A 16,001-nucleotide genomic window follows, 5' to 3' on the forward strand; every position below is an offset into this window, starting at 1 on the left:
AAGTTTTCTCTATTTTTAGTTTTATAATCTCTATCAAAAGAGAAGACAAATTAGCAATAATAAAGAAAATATTTGATCCAAAAGTCCAAACAAAGAGCAAGTGAGTAAACTCAAAACAAGAAAATAAACAAGAGCAGAAATTCACGCAATTAAAATAAGAAAAACTATGAAATATACATTAAGGAAAACAAAAAATTACTTAAAATATTCAAATAGATATATTTCTTGTAAAAAAATTGATCAAGGGAAATTAGAAATGAGATACAATTAAACCAAATTCAGACCTTCAAAGATTATTAGAAATGAATAGCATGCACTCAACTTAAAATAATGTTTACATTACAAATACTATATGCTAATGAATTTGAAAACAAAAAATAACACAAAAGGATTAAAACATAAGCAAGGAAAACTTATTAAAGATATCAACCTCCTATTCAAAATCTCTCCAATCCACTGCATTCCCCTAACAAGCAAGTATGCTGTCAAAAACAATGGATCTATATTGTTTCTCTTTACTGAAGAACAAGTCTTTATTCTTGAATTATACAAAGTATGACCAGATATAGTAAAATAGGAAAGACGTACAATTTATTTGCAAGGTACTTATAAGGTCAAAAGTGCAGACTGTACAAGTAACATATATCAATAGAAACAAGTTATAGATGTAGTTTCTTCATAAATTTATATTAAAATTTATAAATAAAAGTTAACCAGTAACAGTGCTCTAAAACCAAATAAATAATCAAAGAATGTTTATTCCAATGATACACTTTTGATTTAATTTAGCAAAGTTAAATATTTCTTTACAGTATTGAAAAAGGATCAAAAATCATATAATTATCCAACATTTGTAGAAATTATGGAAAATCAGTTTATAAATTTCTATGTCAATTTATAATAAAAACAAATTTAAAGAGAGGAAAACTTTTTGATTAAATAAAAGTTATGTACTGAAAAGCCCAAGTTGTATCATACTTAACAAGGAGTTTTCAGACTTCAGCTTATTAACATCAAAAGCAAGGCAAAGAGGGACTTCCCTGACAGCCAGTGGTTAAGACTTTACCTTCCAACATGGAGTGGGGTTGGGGGGCGGTGCAGATTCGATCCCTAATCAGGAAGCTATGATTCCACATACATTGGAGCCAAGAAAAAAAAAAGCATAAAAGATAAATAAATAGTGTAACACATTCAATGAAGACTTTAAAATGGTCCACATTAAAAAAACAAACAAACATAAAAAAACTCATAAGAAAAAAGAGCAAGGCCAAGATATCCAAAGCCACTCCGTGTACTGGTGATTGTGAAAGTTGAAGAAAACATTAAATTTGTAAAGTTTCTGAAGTAAAAAAATGTATTTGTAGGCATCGAGAATGAATGAATTATGTTCAATATTTCTGAGAGGTAATATTGGATGAGAATGGAGAATAACCTATTCAATTCAAGCTGGAAGGCAATGGTGAAGTCACTAAAGTAATTCCAGGTGACGGGTAGGAAAGAGGATACCTAAGCTGGCTTTGTTTTGAGAAAGAGGAAAAAGTGAATGTTGACAATTCATTACAGAAGTCTTATTCTTAAAAGTGGAAAATATTCTATTTTAAGACTTGGGGTGGTTTTTTGGTATAATTTTAAAATGGAAGTAGTAGGGGAAAACTGGGAAAAATTAAATACAATGTAATGAGTTCACATAAATTGAATCAAAGGAAGAATTGTGTTTTCTTGTTAGTTGGTTAGAGAGGGATCAGAGTAAAAATTGAGTTTCTCTTTATTCTATTTAATTTACATTACTTCTGTAATATTAATGTAAAATTACTATTTTATTTTGTCTCTCCTCTATTAATTTGTGAAAAATTTAAAGTGAATGTAGATTTCATTCTCAGATGGAAATAAGACACTAAATAAGTACTTTTCCCTTCTCTTACCCTGTGCTTATAAAATAACATTTATCATGGCTGCCGCGGCTGCTGCTAAGTCGCTTCAGTCGTATCCGACTCTGTGCGACCCCATAGACGACAGCCCACCAGGCTCCCCCGTCCCTGGGATTCTCCAGGCAAGAACACTGGAGTGGGCTGCCATTTCCTTCTCCAATGCATGAAAGTGAAAAGTCAAAGTGAAGTCGCTCAGTCGTGTCCAACTCCTAGCGACCCCATGGACTGCAGCCTACCAGACTCCTCCGTCCATAGGATTTTCCAGGCAAGAGTACTGGAGTGGGGTGTCATTGCCTTCTCCGACATTTATCATTGTGTTTCTTAATTTGCTTAACAGATTATACTGTCTCTCCAGACTATGTAGTTTTGAAGGCCATCTTGAATAAAGCTGCAGATCCCACCAGTCTGTGGGGAAGCAGTTTTATTTGAGATCCACCAAAGAAGAATGCTGTCAGGTGAATAATGTATTTCTAAATTAGAAATCCAGAGACTTTGACCTCATTAAATTAATGACCTCATGTATACTTCCTAGTTCTTCCATCAGAAAGACGACTTTGAAAATAGAGGAATTTTGATACTGATGAGCAAAATACAGAATTTATTTTCCAGAGGAAAATAACAATAGCCTTCAAACTGGAAATTCCAGTCCCTATTTGGATATAGGATAAAGTGGCTTCTGGCTGCAGATGATCTCTTTCCATCAGACAATCACTGATGCTGATTTTCTTTCCCTCAATTGTCTCAACATTCTTCGGTGTTTTTTTTTCATGGAGATATTGGTTAATGATGAGACGAGCCCTTCCCAGGGTGAGGAGATGAAACCACTTGGAAAGTATGGTGGCCATGCCAGTAATGTTGAGATTCTGGAGACACTGGGAATGCAGTAGTTAACACTCTTCTATGTCATGGCCAAAATGGTGCTCTCAGGAAGGGATTATTAGACCCTGACTATATTGCCAACAGAAGTATCCCTTTCCTTCTATCTTCTCCCCTGGATTCTCTTCCCTCTCCTCCTCCTTTCTCTTTCCCTTGCTCCTCTTTCCCTTCATTTTTCTTCCCTTAGCTGATATATATATCTCTTTCATATGCTGTGGGATTTAGTATCCTTAGAACCTAAAAGGATCCTTATGACACAGTCTCGTATCTGCTTGGTTTTCACTCCATAGACGATAGGGTTCATAGTGGGAGGCAAGAGCAAATAAATATTGGCTACAATGATGTGGCATGATGGAGGAATCCTGTGACCCCCAAAGCGGTGAGAAAAGAAACAAAAGAAGGCTGGGCTGTAGGAGAAAACTATAGCACAGATGTGGGCAGTGCAGGTACTGAAGGCCTTCCACCGAGCTTCTGCTGAGGAGAGGCTGACCACCGCCCAGAGGATCATTGTGTAGGAGACTGAGATGCACAAGATGTCAAAACCCCCAATCAGGAGGGCAACCATCAGACCATAGATGACATTGATCTTGATATTTCCACAAGATAACTTGGCTACAGCCATGTGGTCACAGTAGGTATGGTGTATTATATTGCCTCTGCAATAGGGTAGTCTTTTGATGATGAAAGTCAAGGGAATGACAAGCAGTACACCTCTCAGGAAAGTGACGAGCCCTGCCTTTGCAATAATAGGATTGGTGAGGATAGTTGAGTAACGCAGAGGATAGCAGATGGCCACATAGCGGTCTAAGGCCATAAGCATAAGCACCCCAGACTCCATCCCTGTGAAGGCATAGATGAAGAACATCTGGACCAGGCATTCATCAAAGCTGATTTCCTTCAGGTGGAACCAGAAGATGCAGAGGGCTTTAGGAATTGTAGTAGTGCACATGACAAGGTCAGTTAGAGAAAGCATGGCCAAAAAGTAATACATGGACCTGTGCAAAGAATCCTCATATCGAATGAGGTAGAGGAGTCCACAATTACCAACCACAGCCACAACATACATTGTGCAGAATGGCAAAGAAATCCAGAAATGCCTGTCCTCCAGTCCTGGGATTCCAGTAAGAATGAATGAAGCTGGTGTCAAGTCTGTTTGGTTCAGAATTATCATGATCAAGTTGGTATAATCATTAAGCAGCTAGTAGGATTTTCGTGGGTTTCTTTGTTTTCTGTTTTCCATCCTTCAGGATTAGAGGTGGAAAAGGAGAAAAGTCTTAGTTGTACTCTCTCTTTAATTTTCGACTTCTTTCAGTGAAATGTGCATTTTAATATCAAATGATCAAATTTTTAAATGCAGTAGAATACTTAAATAAGTTAAAACCAAGTATGTGTTCTATGTTAGTTCAGTTTATCAATTCATTCAACAGTTATTTAGCAGTACCTATGTCCCAAATTCTGTCACATATATTGTTACATTATTTTGAAACAAAAAATGGCATAGATTAAATCCTCATAAATTTATAATTAAAGGCAATTGAATTGAGATCTTTCTAATGAGGTTTAGTTAGAATATCTTATTTAAATGTTAATTGCGATACACATATTCTGATGAGTGTTTTCTTTTTTTTTTTGCAGCTAAGAATTATTTTTATTTATTATGATTGGTATTCTCTTCATTAACTGGAACTCTAGAATATGAGTATAGTGCCCATCCAAACACGACCGTCTTCCATGTGTATGTTACATTTAAAGCCATTCATTTTCAAAACCTGAAAAAAATCCTTTTGTGGCAAAATCTTCCATATTTTGTCTCATACAAGATTTAGTACCTAGTAACTATCACAATACTGAGGATTTGATGAGTGTTTTCTTAAGGCAAACTTTGTTGATCACTTCTCGCATGACCTGACACAAGATAAGGTTGTTTTTATTGTTATTGATTCTAAAGGGTTATATTTGTGCTGTACTAAACTTTACAAATAGTAACTCGTTAATCCTCACAAGTCCAGGAAGTATTTTTAAATTAATCTGCACTTTATAATTGATTAAATGGAGGCACTATGTAGATGAGACTCCTACATGTCTGAGTTGCTGTATGTTCAATTCCAAAACTGAGCCCTCTCTGACCTCTTTTTCATGATTTATTTCTTCTAATTTTTGACAGAGAAATGTGCGTTAGAAAAAATAGTGCCATATAATAATAATGAAAATAAAAATATTCAACTCCTTCATTTTGATTGCTGAAGTTCACTTTCCTATATTTCAAACCTCCACAGAATTGACTTTTGCATTTCTAAATAGTTTGTTCAGCTTGCTTTTTCTTCCTTTTTCCTTTATGATTGTTGCTGTTGAAATTATTCATTTTATAGTATTATTGTTAATTAAGTCTCCTCATATGATAATTATATTTTCTTCCTCTGTTCAATATTTTTCTTTTTGATGACAATTTTCTTTATTGGGCTTAGTATTTGGTATAGATATCTCAGACATTTTAACTCATTTTTAGAACTGTAGAACATTTTTACTGTTATTGTTGACAATTAAACACAATCTATCAGAGATAATCCTTTATAATTTGTCTATTTCTAGAAAGTCTCTGTACTTCTGCTTCTCTGAAACACAGCCTTTGCTAGTTTTGACACATGATTCTCATCCAGAAATCCCCCTTCATCTCCTCTTTGTGTCATATCATTATTTGTGGACCTCATTATTCTTATTTCTATATTTCTGACTGCATGGAAAACATGTTTCTGAGAATATCCATGTCTGAATATGGCTTGTTATATTTATAGTTTTGCTGGATTTAAAATTCTAGCTTTATTTTCCTTCAAGACATTTCTCTATTGTCTCCTAGCTTCCAATGTCCATTCTGATTCTTGATCCTTTATATGTTAATTATTTTTCCTTTGTATTTCTTCATATGTTTTTTGGCCCTACACTAATTGAAAACCTTTTACATTTTTTGAGCTTTGTAGCTTAATGGTGATAATAAAGGTGTAAGTGTGCTTGTGTATGTCTTATTGCAAAGGCACTTAATGAGTTTTTGAGACTAGAACTCTATGACCTATTCTTTTGGAAATTTTTTTTTCACTGAATTTTATTAATTTCTTCTTAACTTATTTTTTGTTTGTATCTTTTTACAACTTCTGTTAGATATTGGTTCTTCTTAATTTATTCTCACTTTTTGCTACTTAATTTTTTTTTTTAGGTTCTATGTATTTGCTACAGTTTCCAGAAAAGCTCCTTCATTATATCTGCTAAATATCTTCACATATTTTGCTGTCTAATATTATGAATTTCCATGATCTTACTTTTGTCTCCTTATTGTGAATATACTATACATATGTATTTATATTTGTGTGTGTGTGTGTGTGTGTGTGTGCGCGTGCGCCTGCATGCGCGCTCAGTTGTTCAGTCATGTCTGACTCTTTGAGGCCTCATAGACTGTATGTAGCCCACCAGGCTGCTCTGTTTTGGGTTTTTCCAGGCAAGAATACTGGAGTGCGTTGCCGTTTTCTCCTCCAGGGGATCTTCCTAACCCAGAGATCAAACTCATGCCCCTTGTGTCCCTCGCGTTGCCACAACTGGCAGGCAGATTCTTTACCATAAGCACTACACATTTATGATTTGTATTTATATGCCTGGATGCTAAGTCATGTCCGACTCATAGATATATATACATCCCTGGGTCTGGAAGATCCCCTGGAGAAGGAAATGGCAACCCACTCCAGTACTCTTGCCCAGAAAATTCTACAGATGGAGGAGCCTGGTGGGCTACAGTCCATGGAGTCACGAAGAGTCGGCACGACTGAGAGACTTCACTTTCTATATATGAGGCTTCCCTCATAATTTGGTGAACAATCTGCCTGCAATGCAACAGACCCCAGTTCAAGTCCTAGGGTGGGAAAACCTACTGGGAAGGAATAGACTACCTACTACAGTACTCTTGGGCTTCCCCTGTGGCTCAGCTGGTAAAGAATCTGCCCACAATGGGAGGAAACATGGGTTCAATCCCTGGGTTGGGAAGGTACTATATTGCTCCCTGAATGTTATTTCAAAGTTCACAGTTTTAATGATTTATTTTTATAGCTTGCTTTTTTTTTTATCTTTTATTTTGGAAATGTTTAATTGTCAATTTTAACTACCAATTCACATTTTTTTAATTTAATTTTATTTTTAAACTTTACATAATTGTATTAGTTTTGCCAAATATCAGAAAGGTGATTTGAAACTCCAGGTTATGAGTGAGTCTCATCAATTGATAGCACTTACTGAGTATTCTTCCAGGGACCTCTTCCTTGCATTCTCAGTTATCAGTGTTTACCATATCTCAGCTTATTAGTTGATTCTTCATTTCCTAGGTATCATCATTGGTGTTGACATAAGCTAATAACTGCAAAGCTAACAGACACCTTGTAACCTGCATCATAGACAAAAGAACAATGGATGTTGATAATAAAATAATATGTTTCCTTGATTACCAATATTGTCAGCAAGTGTTTTTTTTTTTTCTGTCAGGTGTGTGAAATTCTACTTTGTGTACATTATATTTTTCAGATAACTTTTACAGGCATTATTAAAAGTGACAAAACTAACAATTCACATATACATGTACATATACATATATATGCATAAAACACATGCCCACAAACACCATAGATATATGCATGTTTGTATGAGTGGGAAAAATTTAGACTTTGAAATATATTTTTGAAAAATATTTGGCCAACAAAAATGAAATTGTCATAAGTGATAAAAAACAAGATTGCTGCTCATTTGTCCCTTTCAATATATTTGATCAACCAACTCAATTCTAGGAATTCATATAATATTGATAGAAGTAGAAAAGCTAGGGAAAACATAGATACACAGAAATTGAGAATATAAATATTCCAAAATTACCTGTGCTCTATTTTTAAAAATATAATTCTTAAATATGAGATGGAATATCCTATTTATGTCTCTTGTGTTTTCCTTTTTATGGTTCTAGTGTCCATTAATTAAACTAACTTTATTGTTATGTGAGAATATCTTATTTTCTATAAATTTATCAAACTCTTAAAGATGGAAGCTTATAACAAGTAATAAAATATTAACCACAAGTTAGACCTTTTCTGGGATGGGGGAGCCTGGTGGGCTGCCATCTCTGGGGTCACACAGAGTCGGACATGACTGAAGTGACTTAGCAGCAGACCTTTTCCAAATTACATTCACATTGATTTTGAATGTAAGCTAAATAGTTCTCCAAGGAAAATGGATTCATACTGTGCTGTCAGTGGGCAAGTATAATCAACATACAAGAATTAATAAATAGTAACATCAATACACGAATACCAGAACTTATCAAATACAATATTTTATAGTCTGTCAGTTATTTCACTCTCAATTTCCATAGATAATCAGTTTATTTCCTTACTAGACTGTCCTCAATTTTATAACTGTTTGTTCTCTCAATATGACAGTGGATTCCTCCAACTAAATTTGCCATCTAAAATAGATTAAAAAAAAACCAGTCACAAATAGTGTCTCTAGAATGTAGATTATATTCTCATTTGAGAAGAATGGGAGGGCAGTTAAAAGAGTTTTGTGACCATGATGAAGAATGTGACCATTCTGTAGCTATTCTCCCATTCTTCTTGTAATGGGAGTGATTTAGACTTGACTTCCACTACAACAGAACCAAAGATGCCTATTTGTTTAGAAAAATAACTAGATATTCATAGTCATGATGGAAAGTTACACTGGATAGCAGTCTGTGAGGAAATAAACATATCCAGGAAAGCTCAATCTTTTACAACACTTCTGCCTTCAACTGGGTAGATGGAATCAAACCCCAAGTTGTAAGAATCTAACAGTCAATTCATATACATTCCGAAACTCTCCACTTCTTTATACTGCCTACTAAGTAAAAGAATCCTGTCTGCACTCTCACTTTTATATGCCCTTTAATACCTTGTTTTCTGGTGAGGAAACAATAAGCTGAATGCAATCTGTTTCAGATGGTCAGGAGTCTGGTCAAAAAACATCGCAATTCTACAAATATACATACACATGTATGCACACAATTCTCAACTTTTTAATCCTTTGTTATCTGTACTACAGAAATGAGCATTTAAGAAAAAATATGTGTTGCAAATCCCAAGGGGAGATTTCAAAATATTGGAGGCACAGGTGCTCTTGTGGGAATCAAGCTTGCTCCTATGGGAAGATTAAAAAATAATGAAAGTTTTCAGTTCTTACTACTCATACAGTGGTATGTAAATAAGTGAATAGTTCCATGTGTGTATATTTGTGCATTGTGTGAGAACATGTATAAATAGCAAGGAATGAAAATAAAGAAAATAAATGCAAAATTTTAAATGAAAAATTATGACTTTAATATTTATTGCAGAGGATGGAGAAATCCCATGGACGGAGAAGCCTGGTAGGCTGCAGTCCATAGGGTCGCTGGAGTCGGACACGACTGAGCAACTTCACTTTCACTTTTCACTTTCATGCACTGGAGAAGGAAATGGCAACCCACTCCAGTGTTCTTGCCTGGAGAATCCCAGGGACGGAGGAGCCTGGTGGGCTGCCGTCTCTGGGGTCGCACAGATCGGACACGACTGAAGCAACTGAAGCGAAGCGATTGTTTCTTTCCGTGGAAGACATTATGGGAGACAAACTGAAAGCACTTGAGTTACAAAATGTTTCAATCATTCACACACCCATCTATTTTCCTTTTATTTGTTTATTTTTTCATCTCTCTAAATAACATCACTGAGGATTTGGTACTCCCAGAACCTTCACGTATAAAAAGAGGAAAATTGTGAACAAATTTTTAAATATATATTATTAACTTTTTCAATCATAGTAATGCTGAATACTCCTTGTTAGAATGGGTTAATTGCATGTCAATTGAAAATCAATCAAATCACAAAACAATGAGTGTAATATTTATTTATACTATATCTAAGATACACTTAATTTAATCATCCATCAGTATTCTAATTTGAAAACTTAAAGCATAGTTTTTATGATCCGTTTCTACCCAAAGTATGCTATTTATTATCTTTTCTCCAAAATGTGTAGATGGAATCAAAGCTGAAGTTGTGCAAACATAATAATCAATTAATATGCATCCAAAAACCCTCTCCACCTTTTTTTATTGCTTAAAGAATAAATAAAAAATTCTGCTTCTACTCCCTCTTTTGTATGTCTTTAGTACCTTAGTTTCTGAATAGCAAAGCAGAGAACTGAATGCAACTGGTTCAGGTGTTTAGGGTATTAGTCAAAAGATATCACGACTCTGCAATATGGACATGCACAATCCTCAATTCCTTAGTCTTTTGTTATTTATCCTATTGAATGTGGAATTTAAAGAAAAACGTGTGCAATTTAGCCCAAGAACATATGCACAGCGTTAAAGATACACAGGCTGTTCATGGGAATTAAACTAACTTCTATCTGAGGAGGAAAATGGAAGGTTTACAATCTTATCACCTATGAAAAGTGAAAGTGAAGTCGCTGAGTCGCGTCCGACTCTCTGCGACCCCATGGATTGTAGCCTAGGAGACTCCTCCATCCATGGGATTTTCCAGGCAAGAGTACTAGAGTGGGTTGCCATTTCCTTCTCCAGGGGATCTTTCTGACCCAGGGATCGAACCCAGGTCTCCCGTGTTGTAGGCAGCTGTTTTACCATCTGAGCCACCAGGGAAGTTCTATTTTTTAAATTCCACATTCAATAGTATAAATAACAAAAGACTAAGGAATTGAAGATTGTGCATGTAAATATATTGCCTAATCATGATGTCTTTTGACTAATACCCTAAACACCTGAACCAGATTGCATTCAGCTCTCTGCTTATCATCTATAAGATAAGACATAAACAAGAGAATAATTTCATATATATGCATCTATATGCATCTATTTGCTTTGTGTGAAGAAGTATACATAGGGGCTGTAGAATGAACACTGTAGTGTTTAATGAATATTACTAATTTTAACATTTACAGAATTATCTACTTTCTGTGTCAGGACCTTAAGGACACAAGCTGAAGATATTTACAATGTTTTGAAAGCTTTTAATTTACTCTCAAACACATATATTCTCATGTCCCTTTATTTGCTTATTTTTCTTTCAAGTGACATTGAAGATGAATTTATGACATTGAGGAACTTCACTAGAAGATCAGACTTATTAAACATATATATTAAGTGAGGAATATTTAGATGCCCAAAGTTTGAGATTAATAATGATGATGATATAATGGCAATAACTAATAATAAAACATAACAACTGCTTCTAGTTTTATACCCTTTGCTAAGTCACTTCAGTTGTGTCCAACTCTGTGCGATCCCATAGACAGCAGCCCACAAGGCTCCCCCGTCCCTGGGATTCTCCAGGCAAGAACACTGGAGTGGGTTGCCATTTCCTTCTCCAGTACAGGAAAGTGAAAAGTGAAAGTGAAGTCGCTCAGTCGTCTCTGACTTAGCGACCCCATGGACTGCAGCCTACCAGGCTCCTCCGTCCATGGGATTTTCCAGGCAAGAGTACTGGAGTGGGGTGCCATTTTAGTTGGATGATAAAATCAATGCCTGCATATTTTTATTAATTGGAAAAATAAAACAAGTTTGGAAAGAGATAATTTCAACACTTAAATTTCAGAAATTACATTTACAAGATAAACTTTTTTTCTTTTTTTTATTCAAGGATAATTGCTTTACAATGTTGTGGTTGTCTCTGGCATACACCAATGTGAATTAATTGTTATTTTATATATATATAACATTATATTTTAATATATTATTATATTATATAATTATATTATATATTATTTACATATTCATTATTCTTTATATATATTATATATGTATTCTTTATATATATTTATTATCATATATATATATATATATACACGCACTTCCTCTCAAGCCTCCCACCCCTCTATCCATTTCACCCCTGTTGGTTGTCACAGAGGGCAGGGCTGGGCTCCTTATGTTATATAGCAGTTTCCAGCTAGTTATCTATTTCACACATGATAAGGTATATATGTAAAATTTTTAATAAACATTTGTTATATGTATTTTTGAAAAAAAGTTTTGACAATGTCATATTAAAACAAAAGTTCTTCAAGTTTAAATGGATATTCACAGCAGGGTTATTCAGAAAAATTATAACTAAATGAAAGTCCATCATACATATTTATGCAATTTATTTAATGATTTCCCATTCTTAGATTTATATGTTATTTTGCAGAAAAATGATACAAGTTTATATGTAGAAGAAAACTTTTAGCACAGTGTTTTTACTTAATAATTTTTTATTGAGGTGAAATTCACATACCATTAAATTAACTATTTTACTCTTTGAAAAGTAAATTCAGGGCTGTGCAAATATCAGCACTATATAGTTCCAAAACATTTTTGTTACCTCAAAAGGAAATCAGTCACTCATTGCCCTGGTTTTCTAGCTCCTGTCAATAAATAATTTGCATTCTGATTTAATGAGCTTACTATTCTGATTATCTTATATAAAAGAAATCATAGAATTCTTAACCATTTATGTTGAGCTTTTTCACTTAAGATGATGCTTTCAAATTTCATCTCCATAACAGCATATAATTTTAATTTATTTTTATTGAAGTATAGTTGATTTATAAAGCTGTATTGATTACTGCTATATAGAAAAGGAATTCAGTTATATATATATATATACATTTCAAAATATTCATTCCCATTATTATTTATCATAGGATACTGCATATAATTCTCTGTGCTATACAGCAGGACCTTGTTGCTTATTCATTCCATATATAAAAGTTTACATCTGCTAAACCCAGCTAAACCCAATCTCCACTCCATCTTTCCCCCCATTTGCTCTCTCCAGTAAACCACACATTTGTATTCTGTATCTATAAATCTATTTCTTTTTTGTAAATAAGTTCATTTTAACCACTTTTTTAGAGTCCACATGTAAGTGATATTGTATGATTTGTCTTTCTCTGTCTGACTTACTTCATTTAGTATGACAATCTCTGGGTCCACCTGTGTTGCTGTAAGTGATATTGTTTTGTTCTTTTTATGGCTGAATAGTATTCCATTATATATATGTACCACATCTCCTTTATCCATACATCTGTTGATGGACATTTAGATTGGTTCTATTTTGGGTGTTTCCCAGAAGTATGTAGAATAGTCTTGGCTATTGTGAATAGTGCTGCTAAGAACATATTGGTGCCTGTACCTTCTTGGATGTGAGTTTTGTGTGGATATATGACCAGGCATTGGATTGCTGGATAATATGGCAATTTTATTTTTAGTTTTCTGAAGAGCATCCATACTGTTTATCATGATGGCTGTACCAGTTTATATTCCCACCAACAATGCAGGGGAGTTCTATTTTTCCACATCCTCTACAGCATTTACATAACCATATATATTAGTACTTCATTTTATATGAATGATTAATAACTCCTTGTATACATATATATATAGTTTTAACATTCAATAGATGAAGTGTTCTTTCTAGCTTTTTTCTAGTAGTGCTGCTATGAATATGAATGTACAAGTTCTTTTTTCATACAAGCTTTCCAATATTTTAGGTAGACACTTCAGTGTTGAAGTCTTGAGTTACACAGCAAATGTGTCTTTCTAATTGCCAGAACTGTTTTCCACAGCTCTTGCATGATTTTATATTTCTAACGCAATGTACTAGGATCCCAATACGTTAACATCACCAACACTTGCTAATTTCATTTTACCAAAAAACGAAAAAATCCTTATAGGGGAAATAGTGGTCTCTTTTGCGGTTTTGATTTGAATTTGTTTAATGAAAAATAACGTTGAGCATCTTTTCATATGCTTGTAGGCCTTGTACATCTTCTTTAGAGAAATACCTATTCAAGTTATTTGTCCACTGAAGAGGATATAAAATGCATTAGGATGCAAATGCACAAATGGCTGAAGTAAATCCTGTGCTATCAGAAGCTATATAAATTGTATCTGGATTCAATTCTCTAATTAAAAAGAAAGGACTGTCAGATATTTGATTTAATTGTGTCTGTTCATCTTTGTCTGGAAAAGTAATGCATATTCCACTTGCACATCTCTTGAATTTCTTGAAGTAATGAGAATCAATGTGTTATTCTGCTTTAAATGAAGATCTTTCTTGACAACTAAGATTACAAATATTAGCTTTAGTACTTTTTTTGAAGTTTCATTTTTCACCACAACTTCCTTATGCTAACTGAAAAACTGCCAGTGTCATTGTCCTTATCTCTTTTGCCATTTCAAAATCTTAGAGAATAGGATGGATATATATTTGGAAAATGAGCACCTTCTCCATATTAACTGCTCTTGTTGTCTAGCTTAAGAAACTTATATAAGCCCTGACTGACCTCCTTGTTCTTGAGTGCATATACTGAGCACTTTTCACGTGCTTGTTGGCAATCGTACATCTTGAGAGAAATGTCGTTTCAAGTCCTTGATCTTTTAAAAAAATATAATGACACATCATAAATCCAATAGACAAATGGTAGGAGGAAGTGCTACCTTATCAGTAATTATATGAAATGTACATGGTTTAAAGGCTCTAATTAAAAAGAATAGAATGGCAGATATATGATTTAACCACATGGTCTGGAAGTTTTAGCCAGGGCAACTAGGTAAGAAAATAAAATATTTACTCTGCTTATCTTTCCTTTGGATTTTTGAGAGAATCATCATTTTGGATAACAAAGAAATTTCTTGAAAAACATGGTTCCGAATATTAGTTTTACTGCTTTTTTTGAAGCATCATTAGTTGCAATAGACTACTTAAATCAACCAAAAAATGTCAATGTTTCTTAGTTCTTCTTGCATCTACAACCATAGGAGGATATAATGGATACATATGTGGGGATATTACAAAGGTGAGCATCCTCTCAGCTTAAGGAACTTATATAGGCCATGTCTCAGGTCCTTGTTCTTGAGTGCATAGACCATGGGGTTGAGGGCAGGAGGAATGACATTTTCAAGTACACTGAGGAGAAGTGGGATGAGGGAAACTGTCTTTGTTGCACCATGGGTGACAGAAAGGACAATTAGAATTGTATAGAAAAAAAGGATTAGGATAAGGTGGGAAGTGTGAGTACTTAAGGCCTTGGATGCAGCTTCTGCTGAGTTCAGTTTCAGCACAGAGTGAAGAATTAGAACATAGGATATAATAATCAAACTCAAGTCACTTCCCATGAGTGTCCAGGCCAGAAGTAACTGACAGACACTGTTGATTCTCTTGTCATCACAGGATAGGCTAGTGACTCCAAGAGTAGAACACAGAGAGTGCTTGATTTGGTTTTTTGAGCAGTAGTGTCTCTGAGCAGCCAACACAGGCACAGGGATAGAAGACAGACTGTTTCTGAGTGTCATGAACACAGTGGCTTTGACCACAAAAGATTCGTTGATTATTGATGGATAGCGTAGTGGTTGACAAATGGCTACATATCTATCTATAGCCATGCAGACAAAGATGCCTGATTCCATAAGCATAAATGTATGTATGACATATATTTGCAGAAAGCACTCAGGGAGACTGATAGACTTAGCATTGAACCACAAGATCGCCAAAATCTTGGGCATGATGTTGGTAGCCATGCCCATATCTACCACGGCCAGGATGCCTAGGAAATGGTACATGGGCTGGTGCAGTGTTGCCTCCTTACTGATGATGATCAGGATAAAGATGTTGGAGCTGAGAGCTAAGAGGTAGAGCAGAGCCAGGGGCAGGGATAGCCAGTGTTGCCAGCTGTGAATGCCTGGGAATCCCAACAGAATGAACTTAGGGACCTGGAACTTTGAACTGTTGGAATCTCTGAGATCCTGGAACATCTTCACTAAGAGGAAAAATATGCAAGGTTACTATTCTTAATAATTTCCCTGACAGTGTTTGAAAAGGAGTTACTCAGGTTCACGATATTCTTGGTGGTAGTGGTGGTATAGAGTCATTGTCTTTTTTATTCTCATCTCAGCACTAATATGTATTGGATATTTCTAGTTAAACAGGAACTTTTGTAACACTAGTTAATCAAAACACAAACTTCATACCATAAGGCAGTTCATATTGGTTTGTCCTTCTCAAGACTGAGGAAAAAAAATAGTGAAAATTGGAACTTTGGTCACTATCTTCAGCCTGGAGACTATGGAATTTGGACAAAATGAAAGCCCTCTAATTTCACAGT

General features: G+C 34.7%; 2 protein-coding genes across 2 annotated transcripts; both read right to left on the bottom strand.

Annotated features, from left to right (window-relative positions):
- Positions 1-3,009: 3,009 nt before the first annotated feature.
- Positions 3,010-3,975, bottom strand: LOC129628165 (olfactory receptor 52N4-like). The gene has a single exon (XM_055547590.1). The coding sequence runs from the start codon at positions 3,973-3,975 to the stop codon at positions 3,010-3,012; it is 966 nt and encodes a 321-aa protein (XP_055403565.1).
- Positions 3,976-14,688: 10,713 nt separating this feature from the next.
- LOC129627767 (putative olfactory receptor 56B2) lies at positions 14,689-15,654 on the bottom strand. Its single transcript, XM_055547291.1, has one exon. It carries the CDS (start codon positions 15,649-15,651, stop codon positions 14,689-14,691), a length of 963 nt encoding a protein of 320 aa, XP_055403266.1. The 5' UTR covers positions 15,652-15,654.
- Between the last annotated feature and the right edge of the window lie 347 nt (positions 15,655-16,001).

The sequence above is a fragment of the Bubalus kerabau genome, chromosome 15 (assembly GCF_029407905.1).
Source record: "Bubalus kerabau isolate K-KA32 ecotype Philippines breed swamp buffalo chromosome 15, PCC_UOA_SB_1v2, whole genome shotgun sequence".
NCBI lineage: Eukaryota > Metazoa > Chordata > Mammalia > Artiodactyla > Bovidae > Bubalus > Bubalus kerabau.

Bases quoted from the DNA above. Each gene is read 5' to 3' on its own strand.
- LOC129628165 (XM_055547590.1), bottom strand. From the start codon at position 3,975: ATGATAATTCTGAACCAAACAGACTTGACACCAGCTTCATTCATTCTT.
- LOC129627767 (XM_055547291.1), bottom strand. From the start codon at position 15,651: ATGTTCCAGGATCTCAGAGATTCCAACAGTTCAAAGTTCCAGGTCCCT.